This window comes from Petromyzon marinus, chromosome 8, assembly GCF_048934315.1.
Source record: "Petromyzon marinus isolate PM22_M1 ecotype Great Lakes invasive population chromosome 8, UKy_Petmar_22M1.pri1.0, whole genome shotgun sequence".
In the NCBI taxonomy this organism is placed as follows: domain Eukaryota; kingdom Metazoa; phylum Chordata; class Hyperoartia; order Petromyzontiformes; family Petromyzontidae; genus Petromyzon; species Petromyzon marinus.
The window spans coordinates 7,748,200-7,773,920 of record NC_133674.1 but is presented as its reverse complement, the minus strand read 5'-3'; the positions used below and the strand labels follow the sequence as shown (position 1 = coordinate 7,773,920).

General features: G+C 47.4%; 1 protein-coding gene across 3 annotated transcripts in view; it reads right to left on the bottom strand.

Moving 5' to 3' along the window:
- PSAP (prosaposin) overlaps positions 1-17,223 on the bottom strand; it is a 28,103-nt gene extending 10,880 nt beyond the window's left edge. For 2 of the 3 annotated variants that reach the window (XM_076065580.1, XM_076065581.1), the window contains exons 1-8: positions 16,877-17,223; positions 11,127-11,254; positions 10,278-10,352; positions 8,285-8,410; positions 3,895-4,026; positions 3,085-3,231; positions 2,286-2,342; positions 875-964 (exon numbers count right to left, since the gene is read on the bottom strand). In XM_076065580.1, the coding sequence (XP_075921695.1) occupies positions 875-964; positions 2,286-2,342; positions 3,085-3,231; positions 3,895-4,026; positions 8,285-8,410; positions 10,278-10,352; positions 11,127-11,254; positions 16,877-16,943 (822 nt within the window). In that variant the 5' untranslated portion in view covers positions 16,944-17,223. The remainder of the gene's footprint in view (positions 1-874; positions 965-2,285; positions 2,343-3,084; positions 3,232-3,894; positions 4,027-8,284; positions 8,411-10,277; positions 10,353-11,126; positions 11,255-16,876) is intronic. The other variant, XM_076065582.1, reaches the window with a different exon arrangement.
- Positions 17,224-25,721: the final 8,498 nt, after the last annotated feature.

The window sequence follows — 25,721 nt, the reverse complement described above, 5'->3', positions numbered from 1 at the left end:
CGGCCAATCAAATGCTAATTTTTATGCTAATTTATTTGTCAGGACACCTTGTTTGCTCGCACACAGTTTAAAGGTCCGCGGTCTGAGCGTGGTTGTGTTTCGCTAAATTCTCCTGTTTGATTTGTACTAGGTGCCTTGGTGAATGTATATGCTCTGACTTTAACATAGCTATTTTTGTGACCAGTTACAAGCTAATCACTCAGCTATTTCAATGCTAAATTCTATGCTAATTCCTTTGTCAAGGGGTGCCTCTGCGGATGTGTATACTTTAACTTAGCTATTTCAATGAGCCATTTCAATGCTAAATTATATGCTAATTCCTTTGTTAAGGAGCTTTGTTTCTTCTCACACAACTTAAAGGTCGTGATCCGAGCGTGGCTTTTGTTCACTCCAGCGCTGTCCTCCAGACAGTCTCGTCCCTTCACCTGATGAAGGCCGCTTGTGTTGTGGCCGAAACGTCGTGATTTTTGTTATTTTATTTTTTACCTACGTGACTTTACCCAATAGAACCAAAGAGTATGGATCCTAGCAGTCACGAAAGCTTTAAATCTAGAATTACAGTAACACACTCAAGGTCGTACTCGCACAAATCCAATGCTGGTACCGCAATTGATCAATAATTAAAATGACCCGATGGTGATGGCTCCGAGGGCTGAAATTAACACACGAGGGGGGGGGGGGGTACGTACGGTGGAGTCGCAGTGACAAAAATGACATCTCTGCACAATGCGTTTCGCAGTTCATCCAGGCGTTAGCATGAGTGCATGCTAACGATTGAGTGAGCGAAGGAATCACACGCTTGCCTTGTGCAACTGGGACCAAATAATTTTTTTGGTCAGCGAGTGGGAAGGCACGCGTCTGCAAGACTATTCACCTTGATGGACAGCGCAGGGGTCAGACTCAAAAGAGGGGAGTGCTTGGCCTTGGAACAGATGCCCACACCACTGCACAGGACCTCTGGAGACTGCACACACACACAGTCAGAGGGGCATCACTGTTTTAGTCAATGGTGCGCACACATTCAAACGATGATCCCCCATTTAAATGGTGTAGACCGCAAGGAAGTGCTGTTCGCGAGTACTTAAAGGCCGGCATGACACAGTGTTGTGGCCTGAAATACTGATAGGGTATTATTTTTGTTCAAATGCTGATGTTCAGAATGTGCAAGGTACGCATTAAAAGGACCAGTTAAAATAGAGGTTCAGAAAATGGCATATATTTCACTTTTAACCAATGCTCTGCATCATCAGGCATCAAACCCAGGCTTTGGGGATATTGGCTCAGTATGCTAGAAGTGACCTGGCCTCAAATGATGGGTCAACAAAGTGGCTCATCACAATGAACATTTAGAGCAGCCAAATACACTGAACGCATGTCTATTCCAAATGGAAGGGATAAACCAGAGGAAATAAGAGAAAAATTAATGCGACCGCAGGGAAAACATGCAAACTGCAAATATATCAGGCGTGAGGCTCTGGACTGAACCCACGACCTACTGCATGCCAAGTGAGCTAGTTAACATCGCCACCGCGGCACCCCTCCACTAATGGACGTACACTCAGACACACACACACACACATCATCATGTGGGCCCATACAAACATGCATACCAAGCAACAGATTATTCCAAAGCAGGCTGCCACCCACGTCAAAAGTAACACAGCTAGCCCCCTCAACAGTAAGGGATAAACAAACGATGCAAAACAACTGTGGAACAACTGCCACCAGCCACCGCTCCCGCTGCATGGTACCGATCAGTGCTATGTTAGTTCTGCTGAGTTAGCGTCGCTGCAAGCGAACTGTGCGGTTAGAGACATGGGGAGGGGGGGGCCTGCACGGAAACTAACGGGCACGGCACACAGGCATCAGAGCCTGCCAATGATGACGTGAAGGACAAGGGAAAGGCACGCAGCATGCGGTTGGTTTCACAGGTCATGGTGGAGGATGTGACGGTCGGGGTTAAAAATGAAAGAGGGCACAGATGCGGTTAGGGGTGTACATAAAAAAAACTCGTCGTACGTACCTCGGCCTGCAGTTTCAATACATTTCGAGAAGCAAAAGACACAAAATCAGTCGCAGTGCTTACACAACACTAGGTTCCAAATAACCTTGATAATAATGGTGTGTATGACATTGAAAGCAAGGGGGACAGGGAAGAGGAATTGACGGCGGGGGTGTGCGAGGTGTTCGTGCGAGATTTACGGGAAGGGCACAACAAATGTGGGAGAAGGGAGGGAGGGAAGAAAAAAGGGGAGCATGCAGGAGGGGAGTAAGGCCTTCCTTACCGAGCCCATGAACATCTGCACGATCTGGTCGGCGTAGGCAGACACGTATTGCTTGCACTGTAAATTAATGAGGGTGGGAACAGAGGAAGGGGCGGGGGGGGGGGTGAACGTTTGCGTTACACAGCGACAGCCTGGCTGCTCCTGTGCATCGGCATTAATCAATATCGCTAAAATTGGCAAAACATGGCGTGCTTATAGAGTGCGGGCCGGCTAGGTGGCACTGTGGTTAGTGCGACTGGCGATGGGGGTCCAAGGGCCGCTCACAGAAATCCGCTCGTTTCAGTCGAGGCATACCTAGTAAAACCTACGGTAGTTCCCAACCGAGCCACGTGGTGAGCTGGCGGCAGGCTCATCCCTAAATTAGCACCGCCTACTTATACATAGCCACGCCCACTCATTTTGAAGCCCCGAACATGGACAGCAGCCTCCTGGTCATTGTAGACGGCTACGCCCAATGCACGCAGGCCCTGCCCACCGCTGAAGTCGCCCCACACTTATATCTCTATCACGAGCAGAGCAAAGCAGAACAAAAAAAAGAATCCATACTTTCACAAAAGCTTTGGGACAGCCGCTATGAAACGGAAACCGTCCCAGCCAAACGTGGATGGGTGCCAAGCACCTTTAAGTTTAAAGAACATTTACTGCTAATTTCTCAGATTAACAGCTACCTTTGCCTGGTTTTGCTTGCAACGCGGAACTTTGCAGAATTAAAATAAAACAAAAAACGAGGTACGGAGCGCACGCCCACGAGGAAGAGGAGAATGGCAATGGTGGGGGGAGGGCCCGGGCGCGTCCTCACCACGTCGGACATGTCAGGCCCAAGCATGTCGCACTGCTTGGAGACGGCGTCGATGAGTGCATCGGCATAGGAGCGGTTCTTCTTGATAAGGTCCTGCACGTCCTTGAGGAACGCCACGCAGTCGTGACACACGTCGCCGTTCCCCTTCTGCACACGCACCAGCGTGCACAGTTCGATTAGTGTTGTGCCCGTGGTTGCGATAAAGGCTACAGGCTCTGCGTGGCGTGCCAATAACTCCCCGCACGCGGAGAGGGGGACTTCAACTGGCAGCGCCAACAGTTTCGTCTCACCAACACGGCATTCATCCACCACACTGCAGGTCACACACACACATCCTGTCTTTCGTCACACAGAAAGTGGCGGCGCTTACGCGTCATGCAAAAAATATTGCTGAATTACAGCTTTTCACTTAATTGTCTTCAGCACCAAGATGTGGTGCAATGTACATACAAATCCAAACAGTACTCCATTAGAAAAAAAATCGTCTAACTTGAGAAACCAAAATTAACTTTAACCCAGGATTACAGGCTGTGCTGGTGCCAAGGCAATTAAACAAGCATTAGCCCCCCCCCCCCTCCATCAAGGCTTCTCCCGAGCCGTCGTTGGCTGCAGGAGGAACATTTGCTCGCCGGAGGTGTCGCATCATTGGCATGGGGCTCTGGTGCGGGGAATGAAATGCCCCCCGCCCACTCTCTTTGTAACCAGGCACCTGGTCTCCTCCGACTCCGGTGCAGCTGTACGGCCCGCACACTCGATAGCTACTTTGCTACGGGGCGCTCCCCAGTACCGCGTGCAGCACCCCACACACACCTTCAACTTCTCCTCCAGCATCTCCAGGATGGGAACCTCGGGAACGGGGATGTCGTTGGTGGAGATTCGATGCTCGTTCACAGATTGCTGGGTCTTGCAAACGGTCAGAGCTGTGCACACCACACTCGGATCCTGCACAGAAAGACAAAGAACCCCCCCTTAGCCTCAACAGACTGTTTGGGAAAGTGCTCTTAAGCAAGCACCTATGAAGGCTGGCACGGCACACGAGGGGGTGGGTGGCCAGCACCACGCCCAGCTGCCTTTGTGTTCCCAGCGGCGATGTTTACACACCCAACCAGGTACACATTTGAGGCCGAGTAAACCTGGAGAAGGCCCAGAACCGGTTCAGATAGTTACTGGCGTTGGCCTTGAGCGAGAATCAAACTCTGGTCTCGAAGTGTAGCGCGCTAACCGCTACGCTACCGTTCCCCATATAAACCACCGCCACACGTACATGGAACCATTCACGCCATTTGTTTTCAAAGACATTTTGGTAGTTATGCATTGGGATATTTAAAATTTTTAATTTTACTACGCAAAGCCCACAGAGCTATACAGCTCTTTTTCAGAAGTGGCCTGGCCACAAATGATAGTTCAAAGTTGGCTTTTCATGTGGAAACTTATAGCAGCCAAATAATTGAAATAATGTAAATGCACACGCCTAAAATGTGGAGAGAAAAGCCGGAAGACCCGGAGAAAAATCCATGTGACCACGGGGAGAGAAAGACACGCAAACTCCGTCAGGGTCGGGATTGAACCCACAAACCCCCTATATACCAGGCCAAGTAGTTAACATCGCCACCGAGCGGAATGTTTTACCCAACCGAAAGCAAACCAGACAAAAACCTCACCAAAATTAAGGCAAGACACTCAATATTAATGATGGGTTCGCAAACCAATTTGATGTACTGCCACATAATGGCCACAGAACAGCCCAGTCGGGTTGGAACCTTCACCATAGCTAAACGATTCGCCAAATCGCACCTCCAAAGTGTGTTCTGCTGAAGAGTCCAATTATCGTGCAATATAAAAAAACTCCTCCCATTTTCCCCAACCACATATCACTGTCTCAAAAAAATCGCCCATGACAAACGTCACATCCTTGCACAGAATCTCGAGTTGTATTTAACTCGCTGCATAAAGCCAGGGTGTGTCCTCTAGTGTACCAAACACCACATCTGTGCCAGTGGCCCGCTCAGTCCCAAGATCCAACGTTGTGGCTTTATTGCTTTTTCAGTTCAGTTTAAATTCTATAACATTTGTAGGTCAAAGGCTTGAATATCACGTAAATAATATTCACAAATGAAGTTTGTAGGATTCCACAGTATTACCATCCATCTCTGTGCAGTGAAGAAACAGCTAAGGGGAGTGTTGTCGAAAATAGCAAGTCTTTTAGCTGCACACTGCAGCACATTGAGGTTTATGAAATGGTTGTTCAGGATTGGTGCTACGCTAACACGGCCCCGAGCCAGACCCGGCACTCAGGCCACAAACGCCACGTGGGTACTAGTGACCGAACATCGCACGGAGCATTACACATCTTGGGGGAGGTCGTCAGAAAGTTAAGTCCATTTCATGCATATTACATAAGTGGTGTACAAAAAAAGTGCCATTGTGATAAAATTATTGTTAAATCGGTCCTCGAGGCATTAGAGAAGGTTCGTCGTCTCCCCACAGTTAATAACGTGCAAATACAAAATGAGTTAGACCCTCTTCCATCAATCCGCTGTGAGACAAGGTTGTTTGAGCATACTTCACCGCACTGGTCCGTGTGGGTTGTGCGAGGGGGTGGGAGGACCGATTCAGATGTCCCTGGCTACTGAATTTAGCCATGGCTGAAAATCCAACTCGGATCAGCAGTTTCAGTAAAATGTACAAAACACTGCTCCATTCTTTTAGATGGCACAGCACTACTGAAATCAAGACTTGTATAGTCGTGGCTTTCAATCACCAAGGGTACTTTACATTCCCAACAGAATACGAGAAAAATCCACTATCAAAAAAATAGCTTCATTATGGAGAAAGTATTATTTTAAATCACCGATCTGCAGATTAGGAAGCTACTGGGAGCTATGCACTTTCAAATCTAAATTAAAAAGTAATTTCTTTAAAATGTTTTTTTTTGCGTTTAGTTTGTCCTTCCCCCCCGCACCTCCGATTAACACAACTTGGCTAAGTACGGTGCGCGAGAAGTTCAACATGCGTAACGCACAAAAACCAGGTGCAGGAAACCACAAAGCCATCTGCTGCCGCCTCTGCACGCAACCATTCCTGGCGAATCGCAGTGGCGGCATGGAGAAGAGATGAGAGTCCACCCCACAATATTTGCACACTGGTACAACAGTTCTCCAATCGTCTGCAGGCAAGAGTGTAGCACTAACGCCATGCCATAACAATCATCCATCGCTCTGCCAACCTTCCTGTCAAACACACACCCCCCCCCCGACCCCGCATCGACGCCGTCATATATAGACCACGGAGAGTTTGTACCGGAGCAAATGTGGTCAAAACCAGATTTCCCAATTGCAGCATAGACCAGCGTTGCTGAGCCGTGTATCATTAAATGGTCATCTGGGATGCCTTAACTTGAACTTTAAACTCGTTACCGAATCGGTAACAACCGAGTCATTACAAAGCAAGGGCGGAAAGCGCCGCAACTTCTCCCTCTGCAGTCATGCGGGAACGGCAAGTGCACAAAGCAAACATGCGATTTCCGTATACTCCGCCGCATTTTTCTAAAAACACCCTCGCTCAAGTTCCCCTTCAATTTTGTAAAAAGACACAAGTTTCACACGAAAGGACTCGTTTTTAGAAATTGGGCATTTCCCCAAATGGGACCTGTCTGCTGGTTTTTTCCCCATTTCAGCCTGGAGGCCCCGTCTTACCCATTGCCGTGAGAAAACATCGACTTTCATTTTCCCACCACCCATTTTTTATTGCCGTGTCAGTCGGGTACACTACGCTGCTTTACGACACTTGACCAGTTACAACGTACCCTGTTTGTCCGTCAAATATCGTCACTGTACGACAGAAGACTTACGAGTACAGCAAACGTTCAACGTCTGCACTTTTTGAAAGGCAACAGCAGAGGAAGCCTTCTTGATAACCTTCTGCACGTTGAAAATAAAATACGGGAAGTATCACACACCTTACTATGCCACCTTCATCTATGCTTCAGTTCTTTGCGACAAGGACTACAAAGAAACATACAAATTCTCAAAACATTTTCTCCCCCCCCCTCTCCAAGGAGTTATTTCCTAGTTTGCCCAGTTTTAGATTGTCACACACCTGTCAGCCAAACCCGAGTTTGGCAATACACCGGAAAATAAAATATTGACACACTTCAATGTTATATTGCATTTGAAGGAGATACAAATCAGTTAGTTGTACAAACGCACAAAAGTCCCGGCTGAAACCGACTGATACGGATCTCACCAACATTTCTCTCAAGATTGTACACAAAAAAGAAATCTGATCAAGTACGGTAAAACAGCCCACACGGCCCGCATGGTATGGGGTCACGCGGCAGGCCCTCATCCAGCAGTGAATAGATGGGAGCTGTGCTTGTGGTCAAGCAATCAGATAAAGTCAGAATGCCAGCATTATATTACACTACCTGAATATGCAGGGTTTCCTTTCGACTTTAGAAAACTGATAAAATAAAAAAAACACCACATTTGTCAATAACACTGCCTTAAAAAAGTTACAATTATGTTTTGGGCAATGGCCCTTCTTTACAGACAAGAGGCCAGAGACGTAAGCTCGAAACATTGCCTATTATACACTTTATTTTTGCTGCAGTGTTATTTGACGAATGTTGATTTTATATTTTTCATTTTTACACCACTGCTGATGCAGCAAAACCAAATTAAAAGTGTTTAGTGTTAATAATAATTCATCAGGGAAGACCTCTGTTGTCAAAATAAAAATTCTCTTTGGTCCAAAGACCATGGGATCTCTCAAACAAAAATGTTTTTTTTTTAGGCAGAATACGTTTTAGACAAGAAAAACACAAGACGCATTTTAACTTCTCCACGTCTCCGGGTCACATCAGCGAGGCATGGCGATTTTATTTCATTTAGGAAAAGCCCCGCCGAGTTGCTAGACTTCTTTCGGAGGATGCTTCTGGGGACGCGCGACTTATTCATCCTCTGGTTTTTTCCCCTCCACATTTAGAATCAACATGCATTGAGGAGTATTTGGCTATGAATGTACACACTATTGAGTTATAATTTGTGATAGCCAGGTCACGCTACTGAAAGCTATATAGCTCAGGGGGCGCCTTAACTGGTATATAAAAAAAAAGAAAAAAAAATTGTTTAGTTTTTTTTACAGAGGGAGCCGCACAATACTTTTGGGGAGTGCCCAAGAGCCGGCATGAGAGAGTCACCATCTGATGCTTGAGCATGTCCAAAACATTGTCCAGGTAATTGTCCACCAACTTCCGGCACTCGGAAATGAGCCCTGGATCGGACATCATGGAACAGGCACTTTCCAGGTACGCCTTCAACTGAGCCTGGGGTGGGGTGGGGGGTGGGGCAGGGAAGGGGACAAAGCAAGAACACACACACAGGCAAATGATCCCACCATTTATCCCTATAGGCCAAGGGGTTGACAACCCAAAAAAAAATTAAAAAATCAGTCGATTTTTTTTTTACGAATTCGGTAAAAACCTCAATATTTCTCAGAGCCGCGACCGCATTGTGAATAACATCATGAAGCAGTTCCTTCAGAGCCGCGTGCGGCTTAGGAGCCGCAGGTTTGCCGTCAAGGCAAGTGCTGTTAGTGAGCAAGCAAGGGCAGCCACAGTGGCAGGAGGGGCGAGTGGACAACACTGCACAGTCACCTTTTTTTCGCCACGGTACTGGTGTTTGCAGTCTACCAGTTATTCATTTAAGGCCTTAGGAAAGCCAAGGATAGATAAGCCTCACTGACGATGTAACCGAGAGGAATGGAAACAAAAATCACGTAGTTTATAGCTCAGTGGGATAAACGCAAACTCATGCTCCCCAATAGGTTTGTTCATGAACGACGTAACTTTACAATCATGGGTCGTGAACATGTTTATGGCACTCCTGCCATAACAGACCTCACTCCCATGAGCTTCATGCCAAATCAGCACGGGGAGGTCGCGAGAAGGCCCTTTGATGGAGCAAATGCCATCATCAAATCAAGTCAGACAGCCCCGAGGCACAGTCAAAGAAGGAGCTGTTTTTGTTGTTTGGGCTGCATGTTTCCCACGGGCTAGGTGGCATAAGAGGGGTGTGGGGTTGATGGGGGCAAACGCCATCATGCCAAAATGTGTTGTTACTTCAGGGGAGTCAGCAACAGACAAACAGCTGCCATTGGTGTGTATTGGTCAAGAGTTGACCGCAAGAATTTGGGACTGCAGTCACACTGATGAACACAAATATCACAAGTAAAGTCACTTTACCGAAAGAACCAAGAATATGAATCCCTGCAGTCACGAAAGCTTTAAATAAAAAAAATATCACAAGGTTAAAGGTCTCCCATTGAAAAAAATTATAGATTTAAAGCTTTCGTGACTGCAAGGATCACTGTTACAACACTGGGTGATCACGATATAATTTTCTCCAATACCAAGGTTCTTTGAAAACCCACGGGTTTTTATCAGATTTGTTCACGAGGCAATTTAGATCTACAAACAGACACAATTTCAACCGAGAAGATGGTTTCAAATTAAGCAACCATTGGAAAGATGTTCTAAATCGAACCAAACATTAAACTGATTTTCAATGGTACAGTATATTTTTCAAGTAGTGGTACCCCAAACTTTCGCAGCTCTTAAAAATTCCCTTTTCACACCATCAATAGGTAGACTCCCCCTCCCCCCCTCGCCAACCGGCATGTTCACCCGCATGTACACCACCTCTACACCGTTCATCATGCCAAGTCGGCCAATCAAATGCTATTTTTTATGCTAATTCCTTTGTCAAGGCACCTCGTTTCCTCGCACACAGCTTAAAGGTTGCGGTCTGAGCGTGGCTGTGTTTCACTCTAGCGCTGTCCTCGAGACAGCCTGGTCCCTTCACCTGATGAAGGCCGCTTGTGTTGTGGCCGAAATGTCGTGATTTGTGTTTTATTTTTTACCTACGTGACTTTACTGAATAGAACCAAAGAGTAATTACCCACAAACTACTCAAATCGGCATTACTCCTCACAGCAATCGCCCCTGTTTGACAAGACTCACTGGCAGGCCAAGTGCCGAGTCACATGGGGACAGCTGCCACTGGGGATGCCCCTTTGCAATGTTTGAGAGATGTGAGTCGCTTTAGCGGGTGTAAATACCTCTGAAACACACCGGTGTAAGCGGTGTTATAACAGCAACGAATAATAATAATTATACACGGGAGCAGCCTCACCTCCGTGGCACTTCCCAGCATCATGTCCCGCACCACCGTCACCACCTCCTTGCAAGTATCACACAGCTGGTTGTTCTGCTTGAGAAACAAACACACATCCCTCCCTCAATCTATATAGCCTTTAACAGCACCCACAAGCAAAAATAAAGATCTCCTGCATAGGCATAACAGACTGCTGGGTCAAGTGCTCTTAACAAGCACCTATGAAGGCCGGTATAGGCACACGAAGGGATTGGGTGGCCAGCACCATGCCCAGCTGGCTATGTCTTCCCGAGGGGCAATATTTACAAATCATGCAGCAGGTACTAATTTGAGGCCAAATCGACCTAGGGGAGGCCCAGGACCGGTTGAAATAATCGTCACTGGTGACGGCCATGAGCAGGAATCGAACTCTGGTCGCAGGGTTCGTAGCGCAGCACGCTAATCACTGCTCCACAAAGTCACATGTGCATACTAGTGCAACAGATAGGATGCCGCATTCCAGTTTATCGATAACATCCAATGCAATGGCAAGATAAACGTCGGGAGCTTGGGGGCCATGATAGCACATTTCAGCGCACAATGGTTCGTTCAGACTTTCCCAGTACAACGTCAGTTCAGCTGCCAAGGAGGAACGGGTTTCTGTTCTGCTCTACCCTCTACTTGACAATTAGGCATGTGGCCGTTGATGCAAATAGTGAGGTGCAAAAGGTTGTGTGCGACAGCGTGTCGTGGTGCGGTGTGCCAATGTGGCACACCGCTCGTGCGTCGTGCTGCAATGCGGTGTGCTGTAGTGGGGCGTGATACGATGTGCTCGTGCGGTGTGCCGTCGTGGGTCGCGACGCGGCCTTGCTGTGGTGCGTCACGCACGGCGGTAGGCTTGTTCCACACGGTCTGAGCGCAGTGCTGCACGGCGCTGCACTCGGTGGCGCTGCCGAGGTCGCGGCACCAGTAGCTCGGGCCGTAGGTGCACTTCTGAGGGGCGGCACCTACGGTCGCTGTGCAGGGCACGGACAGGGAAGACGGCGCCACATCAAACACGAGATTTACAGCAGGTGGATAAACCAACAACGAGGCACGGATCGGTCCGCGAATGCTTGTGCAAAAGGACTCGGCGGGCCGTTTGCCGCGGGCAGGCTAACATGACGTCACGTTCGTGACCATCACGGCCTGCAGGGGGAGAGCCAATTCCCAATGCGTTCCGTGCTTATTGAAGCTTGCACGCCCCTGGTCTACATCATCACGATCGCAATACCGTGGTTTGTTTATATTGGTCGCAAACATTTCTTGGAAAATCCAGCATTGGGATGCTTGGCCAATTTATTACTCAGGGAGAGAGGAAAACACAGCACCTCGAATAAACCTCACCACGTGTTGAAAAGGAACTAAAACTCAAGGGTGTGCGCACGAATGGGCTCATCAACAAAACAGCTGTACTGCCATCTTCTAAGGCTACCTCGTCGCACACAGCGGGTTTGAGCGTTTTCGAAAAAATTGCGAGTGATAAAATCTACCTCTGTCCAGACCAGAGGACCGTGCTATCACACCTAGCTCATAGCAACACCAGGCCCATGCAAACAGCAATAATAAATTCTGTTTTATAACGTGCCTTCCAAATTGGTAATCTTCAAGCGCTGTACACCAGAAGTAAAACATTTATTTTAAAAACAATGATATAAAAATAAAACATTGACACCAGTAAACATGCAATCAAAACCCAAATGTAGGCAGAGCTTTTGGAAAATAGTCGAGTTGTAAAAATTCAGTGGCTCAGGCATGGAGGTAAGCACAATTAAGCAGCCTCATTAACCAGTGCACATTTTCTGTGGCAGGGTTTCCAAATTTTCTGGAGATTTTTCAAGTCACCTTCAGATAAGCAAAAGGTGCAAATCCCACCAATCATTGGCATTTCAGCACCTTACCAATTCATTGAGGGAACCTTGGAACACTGCTTTAAAAGGCAAAATGTAACGTGCAAACCACATGCTGAACTTTTCATAAAGGCACTCCGAACGAAAAAAAAACACTTCCCCTAGAATTCACTGAACAAATGAAAAAGGAACTGATACTTCTCAAATAGGCTGACAAGTTTGGATTAATTTATAACCAACTGCACCAAGCTCAATCGCCGTAAAAACACATTCATGGCCGATAACCCACACGTTTACCAGGACTATTGACCATAACAACACGACAATAAAACCAAGGTCCTGTGGCATCTTAAAACCTACGTTGCCAATTTGCATAGGCACCTAAAGATTGGCATTTATGTGGTGGAACCTTGGGTTTGATTGTATCAATTGAGCCATTCCTATTTGCTCCTACTGCGAAGGCAGGAGGAATTGTCAGACTTAAGGTGACCATTGATCGATTGACCAGGATCTCTTTCCAAGTGGCAACTTCGCTTGTAACATGGGGGCAAAGTAGCAACGTTCACGCGGTGCCCCCTACATTGGATTACTTGCTCGCAACTCATCTCAGTCATTGCCACTGTGCCCTCCTGACTGTCGTGAGCAATCGTATTCCCAGTCACCATAAGTGTGGTTAGAACGAAGGCCAACCAACACCACCCAGTGGTGCTCGCTAATGGCATCAGGCATGGTGGCGAGATGTTAACCACCTTGCCTGGTATACAAGAGGTCATGGATTCAATCCAGAACCCTGACGGCTGTATATTTGGTGTTTGCATGTTCTCCCCCTGGTCACGTAGATTTTCCCTTCAAGTTCCTCCAATTTTTCCCTCCACATCTAGAAACACGCTTTTCGATTATTTGTCTGCTATATATTTCCACCTGATAAGCCACTTCGTTGAGCTATCATTTGTGGACAGGCCGCTTCTGAAAAAAAAGCTAAATAGGTCATTGGGCCTTAATTGATAACTTAAAAAAATTGTCAAAAATCCTAGGTGGTACCAAATTCTACTTCGTTAACCCATAGTTTATATTTTTCTCATACACGGTGGGAGCTTGTAGTTCACCTTCTTGCGAAGCAATGGATTAAAAGCCAAATATACGTCTGTGTCGAGATAACTGTGGTTAGCCAGCAAAATGGCTTCAATTGGCCAAGAGATAACAAAAAACCTTCACGAAGTTCCCTTGTTCGGTGTTTTCAACATGAACATTCATTAAATCAGCTGCATGGCCATAGCCCCCCCGTCAGGAAAGGATAGTATTACGTACTGACAAATTGCAGCCAGTGAAGCTACAAAAGCAGCTGCTACCGCTGGATTGTCATGTGGCTCTGAGTCACTTCAATGGGAAAGTTGTGGTGCCAGCATATCAGCAGGGCTCAGAATGTACACAACGGTCTGGTTGTTCCTGGGTACAAACGTGTGCTTTTGAAACGTGGAATATTCCCTGTTTGGATGTTTATTTCTGGCCGTCTTGTTTAATGCGCTATTTTAAAATTTGAGTATTAACTCAATCAGAAGCAGAGTTAATTGTATGGTTATGGCTCATGGTCATTGTTAGTCACCTATTTCAATGGAAACAATTTTTCATGACAGCATGAGATTGACGGCTCTTAAAACCAAGTTAAGAATTAACCACCCATGGCCAGAACCCAACATCATTACACCACCAACATCTATAACCATAAATATTTACAAGGACTGTAACGAGGGACAATAGCCATCAACAAAAAAAATATCACAATAACAAGATAACCACTACTTTACAAAGTACACTCCATCACCTCACTATGCACCAGGAACTTCGCTGCACTGATGTAATAGTTAAAAAAACACTACGGGCAAGATTGCATTAGTGTTCATTACCACACTTTAATATATGGACATAAATATATATTACACGTCTGTTCAAGAAACTATTAATGAAACTGGTGTAAGTTTGTCTCCTGTAGAATCGTGGCAAGAAAAGCCAATTAGAAGTATTACAATACCTAACGCGGAACCCATAAGCCATGACCAAAACAAAAGGCATTGTGCACCAATATGTTCTCAACTAAAATTCAAGGTCTGCGATTAGCTAACAAAGATCCCCTGTATAGCCTTAACAGACCGTGGGGGCAAGTGCTGTTTGCGAGCACCTATAAGGCCAGAACGGCATACAAGTGGGTGGGTGACCAGCACCACACCCGGCCGCCTTTGTCTCCCCAGTGGCGATGTTTTTACACACCGCACCAGGTCCTCGTTTGCGGGCGAATCGACCGAATACACCTGCGGGGAGTGTTTACTTCCAAAATAGTACTAGTGTGTAACCGTAGATGCTTCACCAAGGTACATGGCGCCAAACAAAAGACCACTCTGTACTCCAGGCAGCGGTGAACCCGTCGGATAACCATAAAACAAATAATAATCGGCGACGTTTCGGGCAATGGTAATTATTCATAGCACGTGTTTGCACGTCACCGATTATGTTTCTCTGTTCAGGCCACAGGGTAGTTTAAGTGTGCAGAGTTATTTTGTTTGGGGCGCCGCGGTGGCAAGATATTAACGCCCTCGCCTGGTAAACACAGGAGGTCGTGGGTTCGTTCCCAACTAAAGCCTGTTGTATGTTTGGAGTGGTCGCGTGGATATAGCTGGTGCATCTACCATTCATATCAGTCAGCCAACCCATGGCACATGGGTCTGTCTCGAGACCTCCTGTCGGCGAGCCTACGACACTTCACGTGGCCTCAGTGCACCTAGCCTGGCACAAGCACCGTGGTACGGGTATTGGTATTGACCGCGTGGATTTTTCTCTGGGTCCTCCGGTTCTTCCATTCCACATTTAGAAGCAACGTCATGCGTTTGGAGTTATTTGGATGCTATAAATTTCCACAAGCGACAAAGTTGAACTATAATTTGTGGCACGGTCGCTTTTTAAAAAAAAGGAGCTATAAATTATTTTAATGGGTCTTACCTGGTAAAAACAAAACAACCAAAAGTCACCTTGTGTACCACTGCCAACCCAGCAGCCGCATCCAATAATTTGTGTACGCCGCAGTTACTAAGGTCCGTGCTAAAAATAAGTGACATTAAAAAAACACTTTTTTAAAACACGCTTTCATGAAATGTACCGTACTAGTAATGTAAGAACTCCACGACTCCAGGAAGTGGCCCCGAAACTTTCCACAACGTAAGGAGACCGTGGGCCAATTACAGCCAACGTCAGTTGAGCGTGGACAATTAGACCCAAGCCGAAATATAACATATAAAAAATAATGTTTAAAAATATATATATCTTTAATGATAGAATATAGTATTGTCATCAGTATGACACAAGCATACCAAGTTTGCAGTCGATAGCACATTTGGGAAGTGGGTTAAAATTGAGTTAAAAGATTTGATACGACAGACAGCGAGTTAATAAAAAGCGTGTAAAAAATATAATACCATCGGTTTACATGACCCATACGAAAAGTTATCCTTCTCCATTGCCTCCTGTGGCAGCTTTAAAAATCCCTCCATCACCTCCTCACGGGGCGAGATGAACGTTCTCGGCGCAGTTCAACCTCCTCTGCTTTAATCAGTTTCAGTTAATTTATTTTGGTATAGCCCTGCGAGCCATTCGGCTCTTGAATCGGGTGCAACCACAACAAACAAAAACACGCACAAGAAAACATCTTAAAGTGACTATGTGTGACTGTGCAAACAGAAAATCCATGAAAAAAACCCAGCAAAAATATTCCTGAAAAAAAAAAGCACCGTACACCAACGCTGTGTGCAAAAAAAAATCCCAGTGGGATGCAAGTCAAACAACAACAACCACAAGACAACTTAGATTAAGGCCATCAGTCTAACTCCGTACTACAACAAAACAAACATGTCCAAACCAAAAATCGCTTTCGAAATCACCAAAAAATAAAGCCATAATTGCAACGTAACAGTAATCACAGGGACTGCGTCCGAATTTTTTTTACAATAAACAACATGTAACACCAAATCCTAGAGCCATAGCTGGCTGCATGAGTCACTCCACAACAACAGACGCATCGGTCACAGCAGACGCAACCCCGTTCTAGAAATCTCCACCAGCAAATTTGACAAAGACTCGGGGAAATCCGCCTACAACTTTCTGCCTCAGGTCATCGTCTCACCAGAACCTGTGACCGAATTCGCATTCAACCTCTTGATAAACACCCCTTTAGCAATCCCAACCCCCCCGCCCCGCCAACTCTGTCTGCTCGTAACCGCATTACTTAACCGTGACCGGCTGAGTAAAATGTCTTAGGTTTGCGTTTCGCTTAGTCGATACATTTACAAAAGCGAGACAAAAACCAACAGTAAACAGCCACCCCAGAGCCTTTGAATCCTCACGCCTCGGTCACCTCATCGCGTTCCATGTCTTCACCACTTCCAGCATCATCGCCGCTTCGCCAGAGGAAACGAGAGGGAACCACGCCGCATCACCCCATCCTCTCTTCATCCCCTCATTTTCACTTCCACCACAGCACCTCTACCAACTTCACACCCACGTATGCCAATTCATCGCCCATTCACCATCATTACCACCACAACCACCACCACCACTCGTCCACCTCAACCCTTCCACACCACCTCGCCTGCTCGTCAACCACCGCACACCACGTCCACCGCTTTACCTCATCGCTTCAACCTCCCAATCACCACCACCACTACCACCACCCGTTCACCTCGTCTCGCCACCTCATCCTCTCACCTCCTCCAAACTCACCGAGTCCCAGCGACAGCTGCAGCAGCGCCAGGCCGGCCATGACTCGACGCATCTCGCTCGCTCGCTCGCTTCACGGGCGGTGAAGAGGGGGGACGGGAGGACGCGACCTGCTTCAAGGACAAAGGCAGAACGAGGCACAGCTCTCCTAGCTGCTAACCCACGCTGATTACTACGGCACGATTATCGCCGAGAAAGTCGAGGGGAGATGCCGCACAATGCGCTGGTCGCTTCCTCCACTCGCGTTGCCCTTCTTCAATAAATGGCAACAGCAGCTTCCGCGAGAGGTGGCGGGGGAGGTTGAGAGAGAAACCACCTCACGGGCTCCTCTCATTGGACAACCGTGGATCACGTGCACATTTATAGCCAACGGGCGCGCGCGTTGCTGCGGGAGAGGGCGGGAGATTTGGTGGTAGACCCCTCCCCCGCCGCCCCTCCCCTCCCCCGCCGCCCCTCCCCTCCCCCGCCACCCCAACCCCGTCGGCTCCAGCGCATTCGAAAATATCACGAGGATGGTGGTGACGTCACGGGCCGAGGTCACGTGACACGACGACTCGTGTTGTTGGGGGCCACCGGTCGAGGCCAAGATCTGTCACAACTCGACCCCCCCACCCCCCAGGCACGCGGAATTTTTACCCCCCCCCGTCCCACCTGCGTACGTACGCCTGACGCACCCGCCCCCCCCCCCCCGAATCCGACGATTTTAATACACTGCAGAAACGATGAAAAAAAAGTAATAATATTCACGTGTTTAAACAGATAGTCCACCGTCGGACTATCCAATGGAGACAAATTATTGTCGACGCTTCACCCCCCCCCCCCCCGTTTGCTAAGCGTAAACACATTGTCAGTAGACCCCCCATACGCAAGCGAACGCATTTGGGTTAACCCCCCCTCCCCCCTCCACGTTAACGTACTAAATGGATGACCCCCTTCATGCAAATCATCGTGGGCTGCCCATCACGACGACTTTCATACGTTACGAAATAATCGTAATAATTATTAAACGCGTTGTTTGCCGACGTTGCTTGCTGCGGCGCCATTCGTCAGTAAGGGGCCGTCCATAAATGACGTCACGCGATTTGGGACGATTTTTGACCCCCCCCCCCCCTTTCGTCACACAGCGTCACAAAAAGTCAGAGCCCCCCTCAAATGTGACGTCACAAAGCTCTGCCTCCCCCCCCCAAAAATAAAACATGTCTCAAATCGCTTTAAACTATTGTCATTGTAGTGCGTATTTAATGTGGCGCTGCACTCTGATGTAGGAGTGTTGTTATAACAATAACAATTCGTGTTGTAACAATTCTTAAATTCTTAAATCAAAATTTAATTCTATATTTATTTAAAGTTGCGCATTTTGATGTGACGTCACATTTCTCAACCTCCCCCCCCTCGTCAAACATCGTCACAAATGTCTGACCTCCCCCCCCCCCCCCAGGTGCGTGACGTCTTTATGGACGGCCCCTAACACGGTGTTGTGGAATATTAAATAAAAAATAGGTGACGTTTCGGGCAATGGCCCTTCTTCAGAGCACAGAGAGGCTGGGGTTGGAGACTGCACCTAACACCGATGGGGCCTGATGAGAATTACATTGAACAAATATGCTTTCTTCTTAAACAGTTTTTACATGGGCATATGCATAGTTACTAAAATACTGTAGCAGCTATTAACATACAAACCCTTTAATAATCAAAAGTATTTCTACGAAATAAACTCATTAAAATAAAAAAAATATATGTTTAAAATATTAATGGCAAATTGCGTTGTGAGAATATATTTTTTTGTGGGACAAGGCACAATCCACCTGGCAGTGCATTCACCAGTTCAATAAAATTAATTTAACTGCAACAGCGAACAAGCACACCATGTACATATTCGTGTGACTAGCGGCTGTCATCCTCATCTGCACGCTCATCCCCGACATCATCATTATCACCTGCCCTCATCACTGATAATATAATCGTTATCACCTGCACCCACAGCACTTACAGCATCATTATCACCTGCACCCACCCATCACTGACACCCCCACCTCAATGAAAATGTTCAATGTCACTCACATCATCATCTGCCCTCGTTTTATTACAGCCATTCTTGACATCATTATCCTCACCTGCACCTCATCACCGACACCATCACAATGAATTGTTCCGATATCACGTGCATTATCATCACCCAACCCAGTGGTTCTCAACATTTTTTGGCGACTGTAACCCTCTTGTTGAATTTCGTTTCAACAGAGTACCCCCCCCCCCGCCCCTTGCCTGACCAATCAGGGTTCTGAGAAATAAATGTATGAATAGTGAACATCAATATTGTCCATTTTGTGACGTCCTAACTCGCAATTTTTTTTTCAACGGACGCTCTGCGTGCGTGAAGTAATTAGTTATCGCTCGCTGGTTACTCTTAGAAACCACTTTGTTTACGATAAGAAAGTTTAGTAAGGTCTTTTATGTCTTGATTTAAAGCTTTCGTGACTGCAGGGATTCATATTCTTGGTGCTTTCGGTAAAGTCACGTAGAAGGGAAACAATAAAATAATAAAAATATAAAACAATACAATTCTCACGACGTTTCGACTGCAACACAAGCAATCATCACCAGGTGTGAAAACCACAGCAAGAAAATTTGCAAAAAGTGGCGGTCTTTTTTAACGTTAGCACCACGGAGAAGAGGAGGGGGGAGACGAAAATAATGGATGCGGTCTGAAAGCCACCGTAAGCGTGAACAATCAATTTATAACCTCAAATGACATCTATTTAGCGCGTAGGCTTTCGAAACCAATAGCATCCATAATACAGGTTTTTCGTGTTATATCGCGTAAATATCAATGTGTCGTTAAACCCACCACCACCCGACACAGCAAATTAGTAAGGTTTGTCACGTAAACAGAACGTGGCCAATTCGTTACTTGTACAGCCCACCGGTGTGTTGGAGAGCAAATCCACAACATTTACAATCTGAGAATGACATTTCGCATTATCAGGCGGCAGCCAGATTTGTGGAGAAATCCTCCTATTTCGTTCCTTAAATAGAGGAATTGATATGATGACGTCAGTTGTGAGCCCTTCTTGTGCGAAGTGGGGGGGGGGGGGGGGGGTTAATGAGTGCGTATAAATGACAATGGGTATCCATTACCGGTTGTGTTATTAATATGGTAATCAACGTACGCTATGCATGTACATTATGCGTGCCCATTGCTCTTGTACCTCCTGTCGTTTGTGTAATGACGACTTGACAGACTTCTCTTGAGATAGCACGTTATTGAAGACACGTTCACCTGACATCAGGCGGAGGAGACCCCACTGCAACAGCCCCGAGCCTCCCACGCATCTCTCTTACATACCAAAACGAGGCCACGCTCCCCTTCTCGATCATTGTCGCTGACTCTGGACGCTCGCTCCACCGGCAGATTCTACCGTCCTCTTCCGTCACCTGACCACGCTCCCTTCTCGATCATTCCCGTAGCCACCAGGCCCTTTGCACTCACAACTGATACCCCTGTCATTACCTCCCGTGGCCACTAGTCCCCTCGCAGTGCATGTAGGCTCTACTTTCATGACATCACCCTCCCCACTTCTTAAAAATATAGCTGTCCTGGCTAATACCAAGACTTAAAAAAAGACAACATTTCAACAATTAGGGCAGAATGAGAACCCACATCTGCATGGAAAAGAACTCATCACTCGACCACAGAAACCAACAATAACACAACAGGACGAGTGAGTGGTGCAAGCCACCCCACGCAAACAACAGCAACCGCAACCGGGGTACACACATAAAAAAAGTGTGGCCTTGGGAATCGACAGTCCACTTCGTGGTTTGGAGAGCCGCTATCGCAGCCGTAAAGTTCTCAACCGGGTCAATAACGACGGTCCATTGCACGTGGCAGAGTCTTGTGGGCCTCTGAGACTCAGAGGGTCGCCTTCTGTGGGTGGCACAATGCACTTCCTGGGTTGCACAATTATTTTGGACGACTGCCCTGGCACGTCGGACACACCAGACCCTGGCCGCACAGGGTATGGAGATGGACGTATGGTTTGAGGCACGATGGGTGGACAAACCAACGGCGACGCCCCGCCTGTACTCGCACGCACTGTGGCCGGTCCCCGCCATGGGCGGTGCAACTTAGGTGATGTCTGCAGCGGCACCTACAGACAATGCAACCACGCTCTGTCACCGACAGCCCAAGGAGGCACGTGCTCGTGCCGTCCTGTGCTCTCCTCATTAGCGGCTTGTGCCCTGGCAGTATTTTCCCTCGCCGCAGCACGCACCTCCGACACCCGGCCGAGCGTAACCTGCAGGGCCATGGGTACGTCCAGTATTTGTTTCTTTGAAGCTGCACCCAGTTGAGCCTCTATGGAGGGCTTGTGCTCCCGCCCGTACATTAGAAAAAATGGGAAAATCCACATGAAGGGCAGAGAGAAATAGGGATAAGCCAAAGGGGGTGCATTGGAGAGGCAGTCATGTAGTGCGACAAATGCAAAGAGATAGGCCAAGGGACAGGAGTAGTGGAAAGGGGAGAAGGAGGGGGTTGAGAAGAACATTCTGGAAGGTTCGAGAAGGTTCGGAGATAAGGATATAGCAAGGGGATGAACGCAAGCACGGTGGTCTGGGAGAGACCCATTCCTTTGGGTGCTGGAGTGTGCTGGATGTGTCGCTGGTGTTGACAGCTCACGGCCCTAGGTCGACTCAGCCTCAAATGCATACCTGGTGCCATGTGTAAACATCACCACTGGGGAGACAATTTGCGGTCGGGCAGGGTGCTGACCACTCACTCCTCGGGTACCGTGCCGGCCTTTATCGGTGCTACTTGCTAACAGCACTTGCCCCAACAATCTGTTATGGCTATACGGGGGATATTTGGGATATGAAATGTGGGGAGCGGTGGCACAATGGTTAGTGCACTGCAAAACGAACCCGGCGACCCTGAGTTCTATTCCCCACTCACGACCAACATCAGTGACAAATATCTTAACCGGTCCTGGGCCTTCCCTAGGCCGAATCAGACTCAAACGTTTCCTTTTGCGATGTGTAAACACTAGGGAGGCAAAAAGGCGGCCAAGTTTGGTCCTGGCCATCCACCCCCTCGTTGTCCGTGCTTGCCTTCAGAGGTGCTACTTTCTAACAGAATTCTATTTAGGCTATACGGAGAGCCTTTGTCTTGGGATCTTACCTATATAAGTATATTTTTTTGTCTGTGTGTCTCTCTGTCTGTCTGTGTGTGGACGAAATTTGCAAATGATTTCACTGGCGAACCGTGGGGTTTACATTTTAAAAAAGTTCCCAGGTACCACGCGATAAGCCCCGTGGTGAGCCAGCGCTATTCGAATTTCACATCCGTCAATTTTAAAGTAGTTAAATTAACAATTTAGTACGATTAATAATTACATTACGCCGTTGAGCGCGCGCCAAAGCATGCATCTATGCATGCGCGACAAAGCCGCGACGTGGTTGCCCATAGCAATGCACACGCGATCGCTGGGGGCCAGAAAAATTCCTATTAGCGTAAAAAATGCCAAATTAATACACACAATACTGAGGTAAATTCTTCACAGTGGAATGTCTTATTCCCCCCCCTCCACCCCAATGTGTGCAGTTACTACTATAGAGTCGGTGGATGATACTACTATAGGCCGTAGATGCTACTGTAGAGTGGGCGGGGGGATCGTGGGTGGAGGGGGGGGCATAACTGCCCAGCCCCAGTCTGCCAAGGTGCCACCTCGTCCGGCTGGGCAATCTAGGCGAGGTTGGGGGCTCTGCACGGGACTAGGCCTCACCACGGCACTGTTAAGTACTATATTCTTGGTTATTTCGGTGCGTGTATTGGCAGTCTATAATTTAGACTGTAGCTTGGTTTTTAACCTGAGTGAGGGTACTGGCAGTCTATAAAGTAGACTTATTATTGGTTCTTTCAGTAGTAAACTAAAAATTAAAATAAATAAAAAGTTAGTACTTTTAGAGAGTTAGTATAGTTACTACTACAGCCAGTAGATACTGCTATAGAGTTAGTATCGCTAACACTACAGCCAATACACACTGCTATAGAGTTAGTATAGCTACTACTACAGCCAGTACACATTGCTATACCGTAGAGTCACTAGATACTACTATAGAGTCAGTAGTTACAACTATAGAGTTGGTAGATACTACTGTAGAGTCGGTAGAGGCTACTGTAGAGTAAGTAGATACTGCTATAGAGTAAGCAGATACTACTATAGAGTTAGTAGTTACTTCTATAGTCAGTGGATACTATGAAAGAGTCAATAGATACGACTACAGATTCTGTAGATACTACTATAGTCAGTAGAGACTATTGTAGAGTCAGTATTTACTACTATAGAGTCGGCAGATACTACAATAGAGTCAGTAAATACTGCTACAGTCAGTAGATACTACTATACAGTCCGTAGATACTACTACTACTACGGTGAGTAGATACTACTGTAGTGACATCGGGGATGTCACTGTATGGTGCTGGCCTGAGAGGGCCATGGCGTGTGATGCACCGTCATCGCGTACACCACGTGGGCGGGTGTGGTACCAGCCCTCGCGGGGCTTGGTGAGCGCTGGGATAGCGCGGGCACCACGCACGGCATGTGGTGGGGGCTCCCACGAGGGGGAGTGGGAGAGTGTCAGCCCAGGGATACGGTTGCCCCGGGCCATGACACTCTGGTTGACCCCGTAGACACGTGATCCGGAGTGTCCACAGAGAGGCCCCCAGGCGGGGGGGGGGGGGGGGGGGGCTAGGGGGCGATCACGTGTCCGGGGAGTGCTCTCGAGAGGGATCGGGAGGGAGCCAGAACGCTGGAGAAGGTGGGCGGGGCCAAGGGCAGAGCGGCCCCGACCCGAGGGGGATATAAGGTGGGTCCCTGAGAGGGACCGGGGTCGCTGCATTCTACAAGCTTGAAGCTCCACGTTCTACAAGCTGGAAGCTCTGCAGGCATCAACACGTGGCCGGGACCCGATTGAGGGTCAGATCCTTCGTAGCTGTATCTCCTCCATATAGTGTAGTTAGCTGGGTGGCCACCACCCTAGGCTGTATCTGTTGAAGGGGCAGTTACCCCTTTGTGTTACGTGTTGATGTTACGAATACATGTGTTGCCTCTAAAGAACAACGTCTGTGACTCAGTTGGACTCACTACACTACTATAGAGTCAGTAGATACTCCTTTATTGTTAGTAGATACTACTGTCAGTAGAAACTACTACAGTCATTAAATACTACTCCAGTCAGTTGATACTACTATAGAGGTAGTAGTTACTGCTATAGTCAGTGTATACTATGATAGTCGGTAGATACTACTATTTGAGTCGGTATAATAGTACAGTCAGTAGGTACCACTATAGTCAGTAGATACTGCTGCAGAGTCGATAGATACGACTATAGCATCAGCAAATACTGCTAAAGAGTCTGCAGATACTACCATAGAGTCAGTAGTTACTGCTGCAGAGTTTGCGTTACTACTGTAGTGGAATAAATATGCGCATGGGGGTAAATGGTGAGATCGTGCGGGGGCAGGACAGTATGGGTCATATTGGGACAGCCAGGTGCGATGGTTGGGATGATGAGGTAATGATTAGGCCAATAAAGCTAGGGAGCCAGAGACCGCTGTGATTGGCTGGTGTTGTTGTCAGGGCTGAAATGTGATTGGCTGGTGTTGTTGTCAGGGCTGAAGTGGCGTCTTAATGTCTGGGCAAGGAACAGGTGCACGAGGACGCGGAGCGTCGGTGGGACGCGGGATAATTAATTGGGGAATAATGAGAACGGGGATAAATTGGGGAGACGCGAGGAGAGAGGGGAGTTGGATTCAGGGACTGGACGAAGCAAGACGTGGAGCAGAGCTGAAGTGAGGCAGCCAGCAAGTGGAGAGAGGAAAGCGGAGCTGAAGTGAAGCAGCTAGCAGCGGAGAGAGCACAGTGATAGCGGAAAGCAGAGACGAAGCAACCAGCAGTGGAGAGAGCACGGTGATAGCGGAGAGCAGGGACGAAGCAGCCAGCAGTGGAGAGAGCACGGTGATAGCGGAGAGCAGAGACGAAGCAGCCAGCAGTGGAGAAAGCAGAGTGATAGTGGAGATAACGGAGAAGCGGTGACAGCGGGGCTGACAGAGAAGCGGAGATTGGAGAGACAAAGACGGCGAGTGAGTCGAGTAAGGCGCGGCGAGCGAGCCGTGGCATCAAGGGAATTGTGTAGCATTGAGGACATGTGGAGAACTGTAAATAAAGTGGTGTTGGAAGAAAGACAAAAGTTGTCCGAGTGAAATCAACCACTACACTACTATAGCGAGTGGATACTACTATAGTGTCAATAGATACGACTATAGATTCAGTAGATACTGCTATAGTCATTGGATACTACTGTAGAGTCAGTATTTACTACTATAGAGTTGGTTGAGAATATTATAAAATCGGCAGATACTACTACTATAGAGTCGGCAGATACTACAATAGAGTTAGAAGTTACTACGATAGAGTTGGTAGATATGGCTGTAGAGCCAGATACTACTATAAAGTCACTAGACACTACTCACACTATTGTATGTAGGGTGTGTAGGTATATATGCCTACGGGGGGGGGGGGGAGCGGGGGTCGACAATTTTCGGAAAGCTTTGAAATCAACTATTTACCCGCCACTTTCTATTACTTTTTGATTCAGGACTTCAAGCCTCTTATATTTTTTTTGATGGACAAATCTACAGACAAGCGGAACGCCGGACTTTCACAATTGCTTAGTACTTGTGTATGTATATGTTATGTTTTTAAGACATGTTTTGAAATATATTTCAAAACTTGTCGGGTACTTCCCGCTAGTATGCAATAAAGAAGCCCTAACC